The sequence below is a fragment of the Vanacampus margaritifer genome, chromosome 2 (genome assembly GCF_051991255.1).
Source record: "Vanacampus margaritifer isolate UIUO_Vmar chromosome 2, RoL_Vmar_1.0, whole genome shotgun sequence".
In the NCBI taxonomy this organism is placed as follows: Eukaryota; Metazoa; Chordata; class Actinopteri; order Syngnathiformes; family Syngnathidae; genus Vanacampus; species Vanacampus margaritifer.
Window position 1 is genome coordinate 17,140,796 of NC_135433.1, and position 18,237 is coordinate 17,159,032.

The window sequence follows — 18,237 nt, forward strand, 5'->3', positions numbered from 1 at the left end:
CGCAAGTACAGTGAGAACATACAAACGCCACAAAGGAAGCCCGGAGCATAGGTTTGAATGAATGTGGATTTTTTTTTTTCACACATTCACACCAACTGCCAGTCCTCCCGCATCTAAAGCCCAACTTCATGGCAGTTCCAAGCCCAGATAAATTCAAATTGGAGTCAGGAAGTGCATCTGTTCGTAAAGCTTACTCCAAAGCTTCATCAAAAAATGGCAAACCCAAAAAGGGAAAAAGCTTAGAAGAACTCTAGATGACCAACATACATAATATTTCCACCAAGAATTGTGAGTCTATCCCTAAACCAGATGTCTGTCAGCTTTGTGCCAAAGGCATCCAGACTAAGTGAAAATATAACAAAAAGAAAAAAAAGAGGGCTAGAATAAGAAATAGGAGATGCTAGGCTAGCTGTTAGCTTGTCCGGTAATCTTCTCCTAATTGTGTGAATGTGACTTCTCAGACTGGTTGTATAAACACTCAACACAAGCAGTTGCTCCTCTACCAGCTATATTTAGTTCCCTCCCTGACTGGCTTCATGTCACAATCACGAACCAAGTCCAAGGCTCGGCCCAACTTGCTGTTGACCACACACACACACATGTTTTGAACATTTGTTGGCTGCAACCAAATTTCACAAGATCGCAGTTGCAAACTCACTCCCAACGCACCGTAGGATAATCTTTTAGAGATATCAGAGAATCGGGCCATTGCCATCCTGCTCAAACTGCTGTCTCTCCGTTACAATCACATGTCCATGTTTTGGACCAGCTTTGATGACACATGAGAATTTGCTATTGGAAATAGTGAACAGGATCAACATTTGCGATTGTCAACTCCAACTGTTATACAACCAGATTGTTGAGGGTAAAAAATGAATCCAAATCACAGGATAACCGCTCAGGATAATCTTTTAGGGGAATTTGAATTTGAATATGAACAGCCAATCATAATGAAGTAATCAGGTTCCAAATGGGCCTAATTATCAGCATGTGTGCATCCTCAGATAGCAAAAGATGTTATATCAACATTGAATTAGGGTTAAGAAGGTTGATTTTTGGTTACGGTTGAAGATTGATTGGTCAATCAACATTGGTTCAACAACATTATGTCAACATTGAAGTTTGTGTTTAGAAGATGACATTGCATCTACATTGCATTTTGGTTGAATTAAAACGTTTAAAATGTCAATTTTTAATTAATGTTGAATCTTTGTTTGCCTTTCTCCTTTTTCTCCTTCAGCGGAGAAAGGGATTAGGAGAGGGGGTGGGGGGTATTCTGTGGACAGGCCTGCTATAATTATTGCACAATCATACATATAAATATTGCATAATTGCAATTTTACATGATTGCAATTCCTTTTGTTTCAAGCAGGACAATTTCTTGTTATCTGAGGGACGCTGAATCCAATGAACTTGACAGTCCTTAAAAATCAATAAAATACTCTTTTCTTTAAGAATCTTTTCTTTCGACCAAGAGTATTTCTGAATGTTTGAAGGACACTGAATCTATTAAACTTGGTCCCTACGACACTTCTAAGTTGTGATCTTTACGAAAGAGACATCATTTTCAATCGCTGTCTCAGCCTCCCGCCTCCCAGTGCAGAGGACGTGAGATCGAGTCCGGGCTTCGGCCTTCCTGGGTTCTCGTTCTCGTTCTCGTTCTCCCCGTGCTTGCGTGGGTTTTCTCCGGGTACTCCGGTTTCCTCCCACATTCCAAAGACATGCGTGGCAGGTTAATTGAACACTCCAAACTGTCCATAGGTGTGATTGTGAGTGTGGGTGGTTGTTCGTCTCTGTGTGCCCTGCGATTGGCATTTGATCTTCAAACATTTGAAGATCAATTTCAGTGTTTTCAACTTTGTTGTTTTCTGTTGATTCCAAATCTTGCAAAGGAAGAGAAAAATCGACATCATTTTGACCATTTTCAGTGAAATGCAGTCTTGTGTAAGCGCTCCTTTGCTGAGAGGTCCGATTAATGGCTGCGTACAGCGCGGCGGTGGCAGCAGCTGACACCGTGCGAGACTTTTGGGAAAACGCTGATGTGGCAGGGGCTTGCCTCCTCATCATGAATCCTAATGAATAATCAATGGCAAGGAAAGTTGCGCGGGGAGACCAGACAGGGGTCAACGCACAGGGAGGGAAATGTATGTAAACCCTCCCGCCCTCTTCCCTCATTGAGATTTAATCAAACAAATCGCTACATTTGGACTCAGTGCTCCGCAGCCCTTTGAAGGCTGCTGTATTAATGACACCTAATCCACCCCTTCCTCTTTGTGGCATGAATGTGTGCAAAGACAGAGAGAGAGAGAAAAAAAAAGTGCCGCAGCAGAACAACCGGATTTTCCCAGCTTATTCAGCACACAAGGACTCCCTGAAAGAGGACCCTAATATCATAGGCAAATGATGCTGATACCTGTATGTGCAAAAGAGCATTCCGATTTTAAACACAAGAAATATGTCCATACTCCATACATTTGGTTTTGTTCAAGAAAAGGCAGAGAAGAATTACATTTGATTTGGGCACAGACGAGAGCTGCGGCACAACCTGGACTTGTCACCAGCCAAATATAAGACACTTAAAGACATGCAAGCACGGGGAGACATGAGAAGTATGGACATGAAGGCGGAGCAAGGAAATGTACCTCAAACAGTCTGATGACCATATAGCGTACAAAGTGATGTAAAAGCTCAATTTGCTTTCTAATTTGCTGCCACCTACAGGGTAGGAATGGTGGAACATTATTTCCCATTATAACTATACATTCATTCATTAGTGTACCAACATTTTGTTTTGCATTAATACTTAACTATATTTATAATTTTATACGTTGCTGTCAATAAGATATGTGAAGTCAATGACGCGCGCCGGATACAGTCAACGAACAGGTCTTATGTCCACACTCTCTCCTTTATTCTCATCTTTGACAATCACACCATGTTTTTGTGGTTCAACAAAAAATAACACAGTACAATACACAGTGTGTGGTGCCTCAAAACCCGATACAGTTTCCTTTTGCAGCATGTCTGTAGGGCTGAATTGCTCAGTGCGCAGGATTGCGTGTGCACTATTCCAGTCAGGTTGAACTACATCACACGGTGTGTGTGGCGAGTCTTAGTTATGCCCACCACATCATTTTATGTGGCCTGCCAAAGCAAATCATGTGCGTTCATTTTGTGTTTCTTGCAAAAAATCGCATCGCAACTGAACATTTTCTTTTTATTTATTTATATATATATATATATATATATATATATATATATATATATATATATATATATATATATATATATATATATATATATATATATATATACTGTATATATATATTAGGGGTGCAAATTGCCTAGTACCTGGCGATTCGATTCATAGGTCACGATTCGATTCAATGCCAATTAATCCCGATGGGAATCTATAAATTGATTATTGCGATATTTTTTTTCTTACTCAAATTTGGAAAATACTCATCAGTAAACTTGTACATGTACACTGTAAGATTTGTATGAAAATGTATTTATTTATCTGAAAATTCAGGCTTATAACTGAGTCATTGCATTTAACAGGTTGCAGTCTGTTTCATGTTTGAACAGCACTGAAATAAAATATTAAGGCTTAATGTTCCATTAAGTTTTGTTGAAAAAAATGTATGTTTAAAAATCGATTCGGCATATCAAATTCGAGAATTGCACGTTGTAATATCCCGATATATTGCCGAATCGATTTTTTTCTAACACCCCTAATATATATATATATATATATATATATATATATATATATATATATATATATATATATATATATATATATATATATATATATATATATTGAGATACTGCAAGCATAGTGCACTCTTTTTTTTTAAATAAAATAAAGAATAATTTAGTTAGTCATCAATTTGTTTTGTACAGTGGACACCTGCATCCTGTTATTGTTGTTGTGGAAAACACTAATTGACAGTCTCTTCCATTTAAGGGTTGAAATTTATTTTTTTTTTTTAAATGGGCATATTGTATTTTGGCAAGACTCGCCCAGCCCCTATCCGCCCTGAACAGCGGGGGTCGACTGTAATAAGATCAGATATTTCTATGGTTTCACAAGTGCGATGTGGTCCATGCCAAAAATCAATTTGACACCCCTGCTCTAGTCTCACAACATTTGCTGAAGTCTGACGCGTTTCGGTAGATTTTGAAGGCACATTTTCCTTGGTTGAAGTCCTGGAGTGTAGATAGCGCTTTTACAAGTTCCACGTCAGCGATCGCATCCCTCCACCAGAAATATGGGTTTTCCTAACATCTCTTGCCTCAGGCGTTGTCCAGCAGTGAGAGTTAATGTGCTCCTCTGCATCCACAGCGCAGACACTTTGCTATCTGCCATAAAGAAGGAGCAGCTCAACCGCAATAAATCGGCGTCCCGCTGAAGGCCTCTGATCATCATGTCGGCACTTGAAATGCTCCTCGCGCGCAAATCCAGCTGCCCACGGCCGCGGCTTATCGCCATCTTGCGTTCTATGCGAGCATGCCTTTCTGCTGCAGCGTGAGCAAAAACATGAAAACACACCAAATACAAAGAGTGCAACATGGGGGTGTTTTTTTTTTTTTGTGGTCCTCCCTCCGTGCGCATGAGTCACTTAGCCAGCTTTCATCAGCTATTATGCAGCCCGGGCTCACTATTTGACACACGATGGAGTCATTGTCAGCTCTCTGCAAATCACAATGGCAACTGTCATGAGCATGATGATTCCTGACGTTTCCCCCTTGAAGTTGTCTTTGTTGAAACGTGAGGAGTTTTCATGAGTGAGCTCTGCCTTCAGTAGGGTATTGTTGACATTTAACATTTTCAATTTATATTTTTACTGTTTTTGAATTTAGTTATAGGTATATAGATGTGATATAACTATGTGTAGTTAAATGAATAACAATGTGATAATGATTTTGTGAACTACATTTGAGCTTCGTACTCCTCACCATCTCTTGAGATAAGAATGTGTATGTTTTAAAAGTTGTCAAAGTCTCATGTCATTAGTCATTTGGTCGTAAAAACTGAAGGTCCAAGGTCAAAGCCTGTCTACATCATTTCTCCGAAGCTGGTGGGGAGCTGAGATGGACATGTCAGTATCCTGTGCCTGCTTATTTTAAACACTATCTCTTTGTCAAATTTAAGAGGCGGAGAGAACCTTTTCTACTAGTATAATGATACTGGGTGTTTCCATATTCTACACACTGGGAGCTTAACATCACTTTTCGAATGTAAGCTTTTTTCCTGTGTCTTAAGAGCTCTTAATAAATCCTTGCAAAGGAAACTTCTTCATGAGGTCTCAATTCTGATTTATTTGAACACGCAAAAGATTACACTTAATAAAGTAATCAAATAAAGCCTTCAGTATGTACATGCCGATTATTTCTACGCTTACAATCAAAGTCAGCAAAGGCCTGATTGATGACTAAAGACGATCCTGAGCGATTATCCAAAGGCATGGGCTGTGTTAACAGTAATTTTTTTTTTCTATGAACTGCTTAGAAAATCAGTCAAGCATTCGTAAATGTTAAACTTGCTCAATAATAGTGATTGCAAATTCTTGCGTATGGTCTGGTCAACACGGACGCAGTGTCAGCTGATTCAGTGGTGTAAACACATGCTATAATTGCTCAAAATTTGAGCCTTTTTCCTCCCATGCGATCAATATCAGCAAAAGCCACACCCATTATTGAGCGTCTCTAAAGGAATATCCTGAGCAAATTTCCTGTGCTGTGGAGAGTGATTTGTGTGTGTGGAGTGATTTTTCACTTTGTACTCAACACTTTTTGGCCAAGCCATGGAGTTTATGATTGTGACGAAATGTAATGATAGCCAAGAGGGTTAGACAAATACAGATAATCTTCTAAGACTTCTGATCAATATCAGCCAAAGCCCTATTATCAGTTTATCAATCACTCAAAGATGATTCTTAACAATTATTCTGTGGTATTGGGTTTGTTAAGAGTGATTTTTCCTCCCAATTTGGTTGTAATATGGTTGGAGCATCCATCCATCCATTTTCTTAAACGCTTGTTCACACATGGGTCGCGGGAGGGGTGGGGGGGTGTCTGTTCTGGAGCCTATCCCAGCTGGTTTCAGGCAGTAGGCAGGGTACACCCTGAACTGGCTGCCAGCCAATCTCAGGGCACACAGAGACAAACAACCACCCACACTCACAATCACACCTATGGACAATTTGGAGTGTTCAATTAACCTGCCATACATGTCTTTGGAATGTGGGAGGAAACCGGAGCAACCGGAGAAACCCCACCCCAGCACGGGGAGAACATGCAAACTCCACCCTGGAAGGCCAAAGCCCGGAACACAAAGTCAGAATAAATCTCTGGGGCGAGGATGTAGCAAGGTCAATACTCCGACAAGGAGTGTCGGCAGTTCCAGTACTTATAAAGCGTTGATTTGCGAATGAGAAACAGGTGCGGGCGCAGGTGGACACGCCCCTCTACTCAATCAGAGACTGAAAATAAATAAATAAATAAATAAAACAACGCAATGAGAGCACAACCATAACATATTTGGGCACTTGCTAAGTACTAAATAATTTGAGGAGGAATCTGATTAGAATCCGACATGATCCAAAGTGAGTAGCTGTCCAATTCTCGGATACCTCAGAAAGATTATCCTGAGCGATTATCCTCCGGTTTGGGGGGTGTTGAGTGCGATTTCCCCTCCCCAATATGCTCAGTAAATGATCTGAGCTGACAATCATAAATGTTAAACTTGTCCAATATTTACGATCACAAATCACAATTTACATCTTCATCTTTTTGGCACTATGCCCAGGCATGTAAACTGCACAAAATGAGATTTAAAAAATAATGTTTTTTCTTATCATGTAAGCAAGCGGTCTCTCACGTTCTTACGCTTAGCTTCCCTTCCAAATGCTTCTTTCTCGTTTTCGCAGTGAAGCACTCACATGTACCAGCGCTGTGTCCAAATGCCATAAGGGTGCAGCGTGAACATAATGTTGTTAATAACAATCGATGCGGGCTCCTGTTATTGACGTAACAAATAACAGCTCAGCTCGTTCCGCCAGCAGCGCTTCTAATAGTACACGCAAAAACAATGCCGCCTTTTAACAGCCGGCCATGTAAGTGTAAAAAAAAAACGCCCTCAAACCCCGAGGCTGTCGAATATTCCTATCTCCGATGTCATCACCAAATTAGTTGTGCTTGACCCGCTCGCACCTTGGTAGAAAAAGCTATTTAATGGTCTAATTGTTGCTGGTGGAAATGATGATTAAGCCGACGTTGTGTCTGTTCCCATCTAAAGGCCACGCAAAGTGTTGCTTCCCAGCAAGGATGTTGATGTCAAAACACTGAAATGTTTTGGGCGCAAACCCCCCGCCGCCACCATAGTGGAACGTGTAAACAGCAGGGGGGTCGTGAGTCAACCGTTGCCTTCCAAACTTTTTTTTTTTTTTTGCTCTTTCTGGGTGGTTCTCTATCTTGCAAATCCTCCTTGCGCGCACACGCACACAGACGGCGCGTGTTGCTGTTGTTGCCTGTGGTCTGTTACTGATCAGCTTTCCTGTTGCTGCAGAGCAACTGTGAGCTATGAGATAAGGACATTGAGAGCACATGCTCGCGGGGCCCACAGGGAAAGGAGGTGAAGAGTGTGGGAGGGCAGACAAACGGAGTCACACATATATTCATTTGAAGGGCGTGAAGTTGATTAATTAGGAAAAGTAAGCGGCTGCTCTCACGGGGAGCAAGGGTGGGAGTGTTCTTTTCTGGTGGGGGTGGTGTGGTGGGAGTGGAGTGTAGCTGAGGTGGTGAAATATCAGGAGGGGTGGGGGGGTTGCCTTCGCTCCTTTTAACCGTCAGACCTGAAACGACCCCGACGCAGGCACGGATTAAGGAGACCTGCATAAATCTGGAGAACAAAGTGAGGAGGGGAGCGGAAGGATTTGAAGCAGCCGAGGCCCGAGGATCCGCGCGCGGGATATGCATGTTGATGCACTTTGACTCGGCTGGCGCTGAAGTCGAGGTCAGGCAGTTGGGAACGCTCGTACAGGAGGACAGGACGGACATTTTGAAGCGGGGCCAAGTGCGGCCATGACTCAGAAGAAGCTGACGCGACAGCTGACGCTATGGGACGGTCCGGAGGGGCCACCTCCGGCCAGCTCGCTCACCTCACCCGTGTCACCGGGCGAGCATTCTCGCGGACACGCAGGCTCCGCCTTGTTCCGTCGTCTGAAACTCAACCGCAGCATTCAGGAGCGCAGACGCTCGTCTCAGAGTTACTGCAGGTACATTTGAGCAACTGTTCTGTGGAGGGCTTTTACTGGATCAGCAACTAGTTTTACAGGCCTTACAAACATTATGTAAACTGTATACACATAAATAGTCTACCTACAAAAAGTTGGGGATGTTGGGCTTTGGGCGAATTTTTCTGAATAAATTATAACCTGTAAAAGTGAACTTTATTTGACCTTCTACAAAATTCATAATGAACATGTCCAAATGAGTTTGAGTAGGACTGTTCTTGCTGACAAACAAATTTAATTGTAGTTTTAAGACAGGGGGAAACTTCTGAGCCTTTCTGTGACTCTTTCAGTCTCTCTGTATCTCTGTTTTGTAGAGATGGATAAACCATGTCCACTTTTTAAGGCCATGTCCGAAGACAAGTAATTACCAATAGTGCCGATAATTGATAGAAGGGCTGAATGATTTTCAAAATAATCAAATTGCTATATTTTTTTTCCTCACTACTGCGATTGTGATTTTTTCCCCTCTTCCCATATATATATATATATATATATATATATATATATATATATATATATATATATATACCTTTTTTGCCCATAAATTAATCTGCATTATAATCAGCAATATTTTAACAGATTTATTATACATACAGTAAATGTTTTGGTGTCATACGTTTATGAAAAAAATTAAGGTAAAGGGTGAATATGATGAGTGAATAAACATGGAAGACAGTTTACAGTACTTCTATTACAGCTGTCAACTTAGTAAATTTGTATGACGAATTCACAAACCAACTAAACCCACTAACCTGACCAGCTATCCATTTTTGGGAGCGAATGAGTTTACAAGGTGTCCCTGAACGCAAACCCACGCAGCTGCCAAAGTAATGATGAATGGCGGCTGCATCAAACCACAAGCCAGCATTAATTACGCAACCAGATGAGTGATAATTAACAACATAGAAACAAACAAAATAAACTGAAACTGACACAGAGATACATGGAATTCCTTGCAACTAAATTTCATCTGCACGAAAGAAAAAATGCCGAATATCCCCAACTTTCTGTTGGTACAGTACATGTCATTAATCACACAATCAACAGAACATGTTTACTATGCATTTTAAGATGAACAGCATTGTTAATGATTTGCCACTTGTTGCTAACATTTGACCTTAGGTCATTCAGTCCTTAGGAGGACATTGATCCGCATTTTTTTTCCCCCTCTACAGTATGCAGGTTGATTTCTTTCCATAACATTATTTATTTATTTATTTATTCATTTACAGCATTTCTGTATTTTTACATTGTGAGGTCGCCAGCCCAGTGACCGACTGTCCTTCATTAGGGTCCTGGGCTTGGGATAGACCCAGTTCAGTTTACTAGACAGATTTTATGGATCACTCTCATTGCAGTCATGCCCCAGAGGTTCATTGGCAAAGGAATTTTGAAAATTAGCATATTTCAGTCATGCCCCCTTTGGCTGTTGATATGAGAAATTTGTTAACTGTATTAATCTTGTAAATCACAGTCCTCTGCATTAATTTAATATAAAATGTGTCACCATGCCAGCCACCACTGTAAGGAACCACATTTGGTAGCAAATGGTTGAAAAAGTATCACGCACAAATATGAAGAGTGTCATGGTTTCCCTTGGATGAACTAAATGAATAAAATAGAAAAGAGATATGAAAAAACGAAAAACCTCATGGGTGTGAGATGATTAAAGGAGGGTTTAATTCAATGTGGAACGATTGGATTTGGTTCGATTGAATGAGATTATGATTCGATTCAATATGGTAGGGCTCGGTTCAAGAGGGTATGTTATGACACAGTGAGTTTCTTGTTGTCAATTTACAATATGATTGAACTTGTCACTAGGCTACTGTAAATGTGACATTTCCATATATTTTATATCTCTCCCATAAAAGAGAATTCGATACGTAGTATCTTGATTTGTTGTAGACAGGGTTGGGAGGGTTACTTTTAAAATGTAATCCATTACAGTTACAAGTTACCTGCTAAAGAATGTAGTTAGTAACGTAATCAAGTACCATAATATTAAAGTAATGTAACTGGATTACTTTTGGTAATAACAAGTATGTTCATATTCTATACAATGCACCCCTGCTATTTGCAGGTGATAGGGACCCGGACAGCCAACAAATGGGAAAAATCCTTGTGTAATTACAAAAGCATGAAGGCGATTAATTGGTTGATTGATTGTTTGATTGAAGGCCATATGCTGTTTTCGAACTGTCACTGAAAGCAACCACAACTCAGTTTGATAGATAGATAGATAGATAGATAGATAGATAGATAGATAGATAGATAGATAGATAGATAGATAGATAGATAGATAGATAGATAGATAGATAGATAGATACAAGGATGATGCGTGACATCAACTGCAAAATGAACTTTTATCCCAGTCACAAGTTTAGCCGTGTATTTGTTGTGCATGACGTTCAAATAGTGAATTGGTGGGAGGAAGATTTGTTTGGAAGGTGTAACTCACATTATGGTTGTAGGCTAGCGGGACATGTAGCAAAAGTCCCACTCGCGCAGGCGTGCATGCTCTCTCTCTCTCTCTCTCTTTCACACTCTCTCATCGTAGAAATTGTAATCCCCATTTTTAATAAATGTACCTATAATCTGATTACATGTGTTTTCCTGTAACTAATGGAATACAGCTAAAAAAAAATTGCAATCTGATTACTTAACGGCGGTACATGTATTCCACTATAGTACAGTATATAGAGTATTAAGTATATATAATACTGATAGCATTCTTTTTCAATTTATATAAAAAATAGCAATCGTAATTAATCGCATGACTTGTATAGTTAACACACGATTAATTGAAAATTTTATATCTGTTCTAAATGTACAATATAATATTTTTTTCATACTCTTGTTGAAAAATGTTAAACTAGTTGAGACAGTAATTTTATAATAATTTACAAAATTGAGTTAAAATTAAAAAGCTGTACTGTAAAAAAAAAAAAAGCAAGTGTATTATTGATGTGTTGAGGTAATTTTTCTGCCACAAGATGGCATAATTGCATTTGTAAGACATTGGTGACAGCTCGGTGCATTTTTCTTTAAATCTTAAGAGCTATCTAATCTTTAACATGAGGTAACTTGTAAAATTCTGCACATTTTTTAAATTGTAGAATACAACTTGACCCCAGTCTCCACAAATATATGCATTACTCTTATATTTATTACTGATCAATTTTGACGTGGACGTGTCTGCTGTGTTGCGACTGGAATTCCCCCAGTACAGGATTTCCAAGTAAGGGGCGGTCATTAATTGCACGTTTAAAAAAATGAGTGGCGTTAAAGGAACTTTAAATGAACTCAAAATTTTCGCACTAATTTTGACACCCCTAATAAAAATGTTTAATGTATTCCATTTGTGTTTATTGAATTTTATATTTTATTTTGTAACAATTTTTTGTGTGTGAGGAGAATGAATGGGTGTCCAAGACAAGTGTCTAAGGAGCATAAACAGCAATCTTTGAAACAGTATGAAGCTGGATTTATGCATCTAATTTAGCTGGCGAATATAATGTGTTATAATGTAGTAATTTCCAGCAGCCTTGTGGCGGGCGGCGTGCCATCCAACAGCTGCATGCTGCGCCTGTCACATCTTTTACCTCACACACAGTGACGGCCTGCGACGCTTTATTGTATCGCATCTCGGTGTCACTATCAAACGAGGTCACATATTAACATTGGCATCCTCCTCCCCCAGCTTCGATTCGGAGAATGGCCCGTCGCCGGGACGCAGTCCCATGGATTCGCAGGCGAGTCCTGGCTTGGTGCTGCACCCTTCTTTCCCCCAGAGCCAGCGCAGGGAGTCCTTCCTGTACCGCTCCGACTCCGACTACGACACATCCCCCAAAACCATGTCACGCAACTCCTCTATCAACAGTGAGGGGTGAGCGCACACACATCAACCTGAATCCATCACGAGTCACGGGTCTCCAAATTTGTACCAATCGCTTTTCCTCCACAGGCATGCTGAAGACATGATCGTCACCCCTTTCGCTCAGGTGCGTTGCTGATTGTTCAACAACATTCCAATAATCAAATTGTGCCTAATTGTGGTGGTCCCACCTCTCTCCTCCCTTACCTCCCCCATCCTCAGGTGTTGGCCAGCCTACGATCTGTAAGAAGCAACTTCACCATCCTCGCCAATGTCACCACACCCACTAACAAGTCAGTATCAACCCGACCACCAATCGTAAATGTTGAGCAACGTTAATCCTTTTTTTCAAGCAGACTGGGGGTTCAAAACACACACATTGATAGTTGACACAGGATAATCGCTCAGAATCATTAATTTTGCTCCACATTTGACAATCAGGCCTTGGCTCACTTTGACCAGAAGAGGAGAATCGGGCTCTAAATTGGTGTGCTTATCAGTTTATGTGCACTTTAAGTGACTAACATTCCATTTCATGTCACGGTCATGGAGTCTGTGGCTTGGCCCAATTCAGTGTTGAGAAATTGTAATCGGAAAATGTTGAACAAACTTTGGATCGTAACTATTGAAAGGGTTTAACGTTTACGATTGTCTGCACTTTTCCAAGCAGATCAGAGAGGAACTCACTTGCAATGCACACCATACTACAGGATCATCAGTTTGAGACATCGGAAGGGGAAATCGGGCTCAGAATCGGCCCGGTTATCATTATGTGTGTATCCTAATTGGCTATCATTCAGTTTCACACCACAATCACAGATGGTTTAACATTTCTAAATTGTTGACCCCTACTACTTTGCAAGTAGATCGGTGAGGGGGAAAGAAATCATTCTCAACACACCACAGGATAATCACTTAAAATAATCTTTCAGAGACATCTGAGAATCAAGCCTTTGCTGAATGATCGGCTTCAAAATCGTTCCCAATTATCAGTATGTGTATCCCCTATCCAGCTTTATGTGATTCTCCTCCGCCTCCTCCAGCAGCTGGCACACATTTCTCTCCCTGCCTTGTAGTGTAACGACACAGTCAATAACTCTAAAAAGGATGCTCTTTTTTTGTGATGCAGTAGACGCAAGCCGATTGTTTTTGGCAGGCTTTCAGCCTCCACATCAATATGATATATAAAGCAATGCAGCAGAATGATCAGCATTCTATAATTATGCAGCCGTGTCCTGAAAATGCCTCCCGCCTCGCTGCTTAATTATGAAAGCTATATGAAACAAAAAGCACGGTTTACACTTTGACTTATTTTTTTTTTATATTTCAAGCATAACAAGAACATTTTTAGGTATTTTGGGGAGCAGGGAGGGGGCTCATCAAAGCTTTAATCGTGATTCAGCATTTCAATGCATGTGCACCGCCGTTTTGTAGAATGAGTTACATATCCTAAAATAATGTTCATTAACTCATTCACTGCCATTGATGCCATATTTCTATTAGTTTAACATTTTTTCCCACTTTTTTAAGAAAAGCTAGAAAACATTTTTTTATTGTACATTTAGAACAAGTATAAAATTGGTGAATAATTGTGAGTTAACTAGTGAAGTCATGCAACTAATTATGATTAAAATTAATCGCCTGATGCTCCTAATTTTTAATAATCTTTTCTTTTAAAAAAAGAAAAAGAAAAAAAAGTTTATTTAAAAAAAAAAAAAATATATATATATATATATATATATATATATATATATATATATATATTCTTTTTTAATTAATAAAAAAAAGAAGAAAAGATTCTTAAAAGTTAGGAGCGTCAGATGATTACAATTTTTCGTAATTAATCGCATGACTTCACTAGTTAACTCACGATTAATCACAAATTTTATATCTGTTCTAAAAGTACAATATTTTTTTTTTTTTTTAGGTTTTCATACTCTTGTCAACAAAAGTGGAAAAAATGTTAAACTAATATAAATGGTTCAAATGATTTTTTGATGTCTATAGCCGTCAATGGCAGTGAATGAGTTAATAATTTAAAATTTTTTTTTAGAAAAACTGAACAAAATACTGATGTATTAATAATTTCATTTCAGGGTTAGACTTAAATGATCTGTTTAATAAAGGAAGGTGAAACAATTGAAAACATGTTTTGTATTCTAGTTTCTTCAGAATAGTCACTCTTTGCTCTGATGATTTTTTTCCCACTCTTGCCATTTTCTCAATGAGCTTCAAGAGAAATCACCTGAAATGGTTTTCCAGCAGTATTGAAGTTCCCAGGGGTGAGGATGCCGAAAGTGTGCTAAGCAGTAATCGGAGCAAAGGGTGGTTATTTTGAAGGAACAAAAATCTAAAACATGTTTTCAGTTATTTCACCTGGACATAATTCTACACGTGTTCATTCTTAGTTTTGATGCCTTCAGTGAGAATATACAATGCAAATAGTCATGAGAATAAAACAAACACACTAAATGAGATATGTGTGGCAATTTGTGAAAATAAGCCATGAGTGTGTCAAGAGCATTTGCTGCACTCATGGTGAAAGGTGTGTCAAAGATCGACAGAGGGCAGCAGCGTGCAGTTCTGCTTTTGATGTAATGATGCTTTTGTCCACAGGAGGTCGCCCGTTACAAGTCAACCTACCGTTCCCCAAGCAACCCTCTCTGGTAAGGTTATTTTATCCAAAACAACAAATACATAAAAAAGTTAATTGAGTAATAATAACAATAATAATAATAATCATACTGTAAAAATAAATATTGATAGAACATTATGTAGCTAAAATTAATTATTATATTAATAAACGCTCGTAAAAAAATATATACAAAAAAACACACAAAAAGTAAAAGTACAGGAAAAATTTAAATACTTAAAGGTATAACATAAAAACGTGTGCTTTTTGTGCTTTTTCATTAAAAAAAACATGATTAATTAAAACAATAGATAAAATATAATTACAATCAAAATAAAAGAGACAATGAAAAAATAAAGCGAATATTCACAATATAACCATACTATTATAATTCTATCCACAGAAAAATTATAATGTGCTTATTTTTTTTATTTTTATGCTTACATTTTCTGGCCATCCCCTGCATTGGATGTAATCAGTGTAGCATTTCACTTGTATCTTAATTGATTTTGTACACATTTTTCAAATCTATATTATTGCTACTGTTTGATCAGATGTTTTTCCAATTACCTACATGAGAGGGACAGAATTAGGCACAGCTCAGCTCTAGATAAATTGAGAAGGTGTGCCTAACGAAGTCTCAATAGTGTGCACAATGAAAATCTTGTTTTTGGATCAATGCAGCAAAAAAAATAATATGAATATTGTCATATAGATTTATTTACTTTAATATATTATGATTTGTGTATACTGTATGAATAAATTCACCATTTCAAGAAATGTGAATATCACTTAGGAAAACAAGATATTTAGCGTAGTAATTAAGTAATGTTGGACCTTGTGAAAGGTATGTTCATTTATATGAATTCAAAACGTCTTTGGCATGAATTATGGCAGCATGTAGGAAATCAGCTTTCCACAATAAATCAAATTTGTTGATGTATATTTGTTGAAATGGTTGTGTGTGTGTTTCCCTGTCCACCCCCCAGAGGAGACATACCAGCAGATGGCTCGGGAGACACTGGAAGAGTTGGACTGGTGTCTGGACCAGCTGGAGACCATCCAGACCCACCGCTCGGTCAGCGAGATGGCCTCCAACAAGGTGCCCGTCTCAACACAAACATGACATGACACAAACTCCAAGACTTTACTGACTAACGTCATGTTGGACATGAGGCCCAATCGGCCACCTTTAAGCTATTCCTCTTTCATGTGTATCTTTATAGCAAAACATCAAAGTGCCTCACTCACACTTACTCTAAGCAAATTGGTGCTGATTTTACATATTTACAAACCTGTAGCAATAATTGACAATGGAATCTCTAAGGTCCAATGCAATGTGGTCAACCTCCGATTTATTCTATTCATCCCTTTTCTATATAGGTCTTGTACTCATTAGGGTCACGAGTGATTTGGAACCTATCTGAGCTGGCAGGATGTTCCCATTTTAAAGACTTGTTCTATATATTCAAAAAAACTATTTTCCCAGATCTTAAATCAGATCCAAATCTTTTAGTGAGCACTTATCCTTTTTTTTTTTCAAGAGATTGCATCCATTTCACAGGTGTCACATATGCAGATTCTGATTAGACTGCTTGGTTATTGCACAGGTGTTCTTTGGCTGCCCACATTTAAAGGCCCCTCTAACAGGTGCACAATAAATATGGTAGAGTAAATTTTACTCTGAAAAAGACGATATTCGGTCCCAGTCTAAAGGGAGTAAACTTTATACACTTCATATATGATGGGGTAAAATATTCCAAAAGGAAAAAAATCACAGAACCTTCAGGTTAGGAGGCAGCCAATCTCACCTTTGACCCATGCCACTCACACTCTGTGTGAATATATTGCAGGTGTCAAGTGGAATCCTCGTCACTCTATTTTTGGTCTCCTTTTGGACGCACCAGCAATATGCTAACTAGCTATAAGTCTAGCATAGCTCAAATGGCAAAAAGGCTGTATTCCATGCTGAAGGTTGTGGGATCGTTCCTCAATCTTTGAGTTTCTTTTTTTTTTAGTACAGTATTTTACTCTCTTCCAAATGTAAAGTTGACCAAATATAGGGTTTTTTTGGGGGGAGAAAAATGTACTCTACAAAATGTACTGTGTGTAGTATAGTTGTAAACTTGTACACTTGTACACACACACACACATACACACACACCAAAAGCAAAAACCACTATTGACCTTCCGATGATTACAGTGCTGTGGTATAAACTGAACTATTGGCGTGCGAGTTCAATCTATCTAGACTTACTTTCTATTGTAACCGATTTAATTAGTTGTTTGGCTAACCAATAAAATTGGTATGCCCGTAATCACCCGGAATGATCAAAGTCTGACCAATTTATTGGTTAATCAAGCAAATATGAGCTTAACCTACTGGATTGGTAGTTTTTTTAACCAATCTATTTTTTAGAGTGTACTTAAACAAAAAAGTAATGCGTTACTATTAGAAGGAAGTCCACATGTCGAAAAACTCGTCTTGCACTTGCCTCCATGACTAGCGAATCCGATATCCGCCCACAATGCGTCTTCTTCGGCAGCGGCAATCCGTTTTAAACAGGAAGTAGTACAGTACACAGCAGCCATCCATTCATTATTTGAATCTGAACCGCTTATCCTTACAAGTGTCGCACAATGAAGTAATTGACTAACGCACCATATTGCAACTGTAACTGTGATACTGTATTTAAACAAGTAATGCGTTAGTTAGCATTAGTTATCGTAAAACGTAGCTAAGTTACAGTAACGCATTACTAGTAACTAGTTACTGCCCAACACTGATGACAAGTTAACAGGTCAGTTTGTGGGAGTGTGTCGGTGACCAGCTAATTGTACCCACCAACGCACAGCAAATTGACACCATATGTCCGCATCGTTCACACTTTCTGACTGTGATTGGCTGGGCAAAGTGATTAAAAAAATTATAATCCAAAGCACAGGGCCAGGGAAGGACAATATTTTTGACATATCATTTGTACTAGTGTACTATGGTTAGCTTTATGCAGATAAAGAGACAGATACAGTATAAGTGCACATTTCTACTGACATTTTTAACTCAATCACTGCCATTGACAGCTATAGACTTTAACAATTTAATTTGAACTATTTCTATTAGTTTACATTTTTTTCCCCATTTTTGTTAACAAGAGTATGAGAACCTAGATTTTTTTTGTACATTTAGAACAGATATAAAATGTGTGATTAATCATGAGTTAACTAGTGAAGTCATGCGATTAATTACGATTACAAATTTTAATCGCCTGACACCCCTAATTTTTAATAATCTTTTCTTCATTTAAAAAAAAACAACAACAAAAAACAAACCTTTTTTGTTTAATTTTTAATATATATATATATATATTTTTTTTTTAAAGAAAAGATTATTAAAAATTAGGGGCGCCAGGTGATTAAAAATTTTAATC

At 38.6% G+C, this 18,237-nt stretch overlaps 1 protein-coding gene across 2 annotated transcripts in view; it reads left to right on the forward strand.

The window, feature by feature from the left end:
* Positions 1 to 18,237, forward strand: part of pde4a (phosphodiesterase 4A, cAMP-specific) — a 78,593-nt gene that overhangs the window by 34,318 nt on the left and 26,038 nt on the right. Inside the window, exons 1-6 of one of the 2 annotated variants that reach the window (XM_077558090.1) lie at positions 7,851 to 8,282; positions 12,004 to 12,189; positions 12,268 to 12,304; positions 12,400 to 12,470; positions 14,794 to 14,843; positions 15,799 to 15,911. In XM_077558090.1, coding sequence (XP_077414216.1) covers positions 8,089 to 8,282; positions 12,004 to 12,189; positions 12,268 to 12,304; positions 12,400 to 12,470; positions 14,794 to 14,843; positions 15,799 to 15,911 — 651 coding nt within the window. In that variant the 5' untranslated portion in view covers positions 7,851 to 8,088. Of the gene's footprint in view, positions 1 to 7,850; positions 8,283 to 12,003; positions 12,190 to 12,267; positions 12,305 to 12,399; positions 12,471 to 14,793; positions 14,844 to 15,798; positions 15,912 to 18,237 lie in introns of those variants that run through there. The other variant, XM_077558089.1, reaches the window with a different exon arrangement.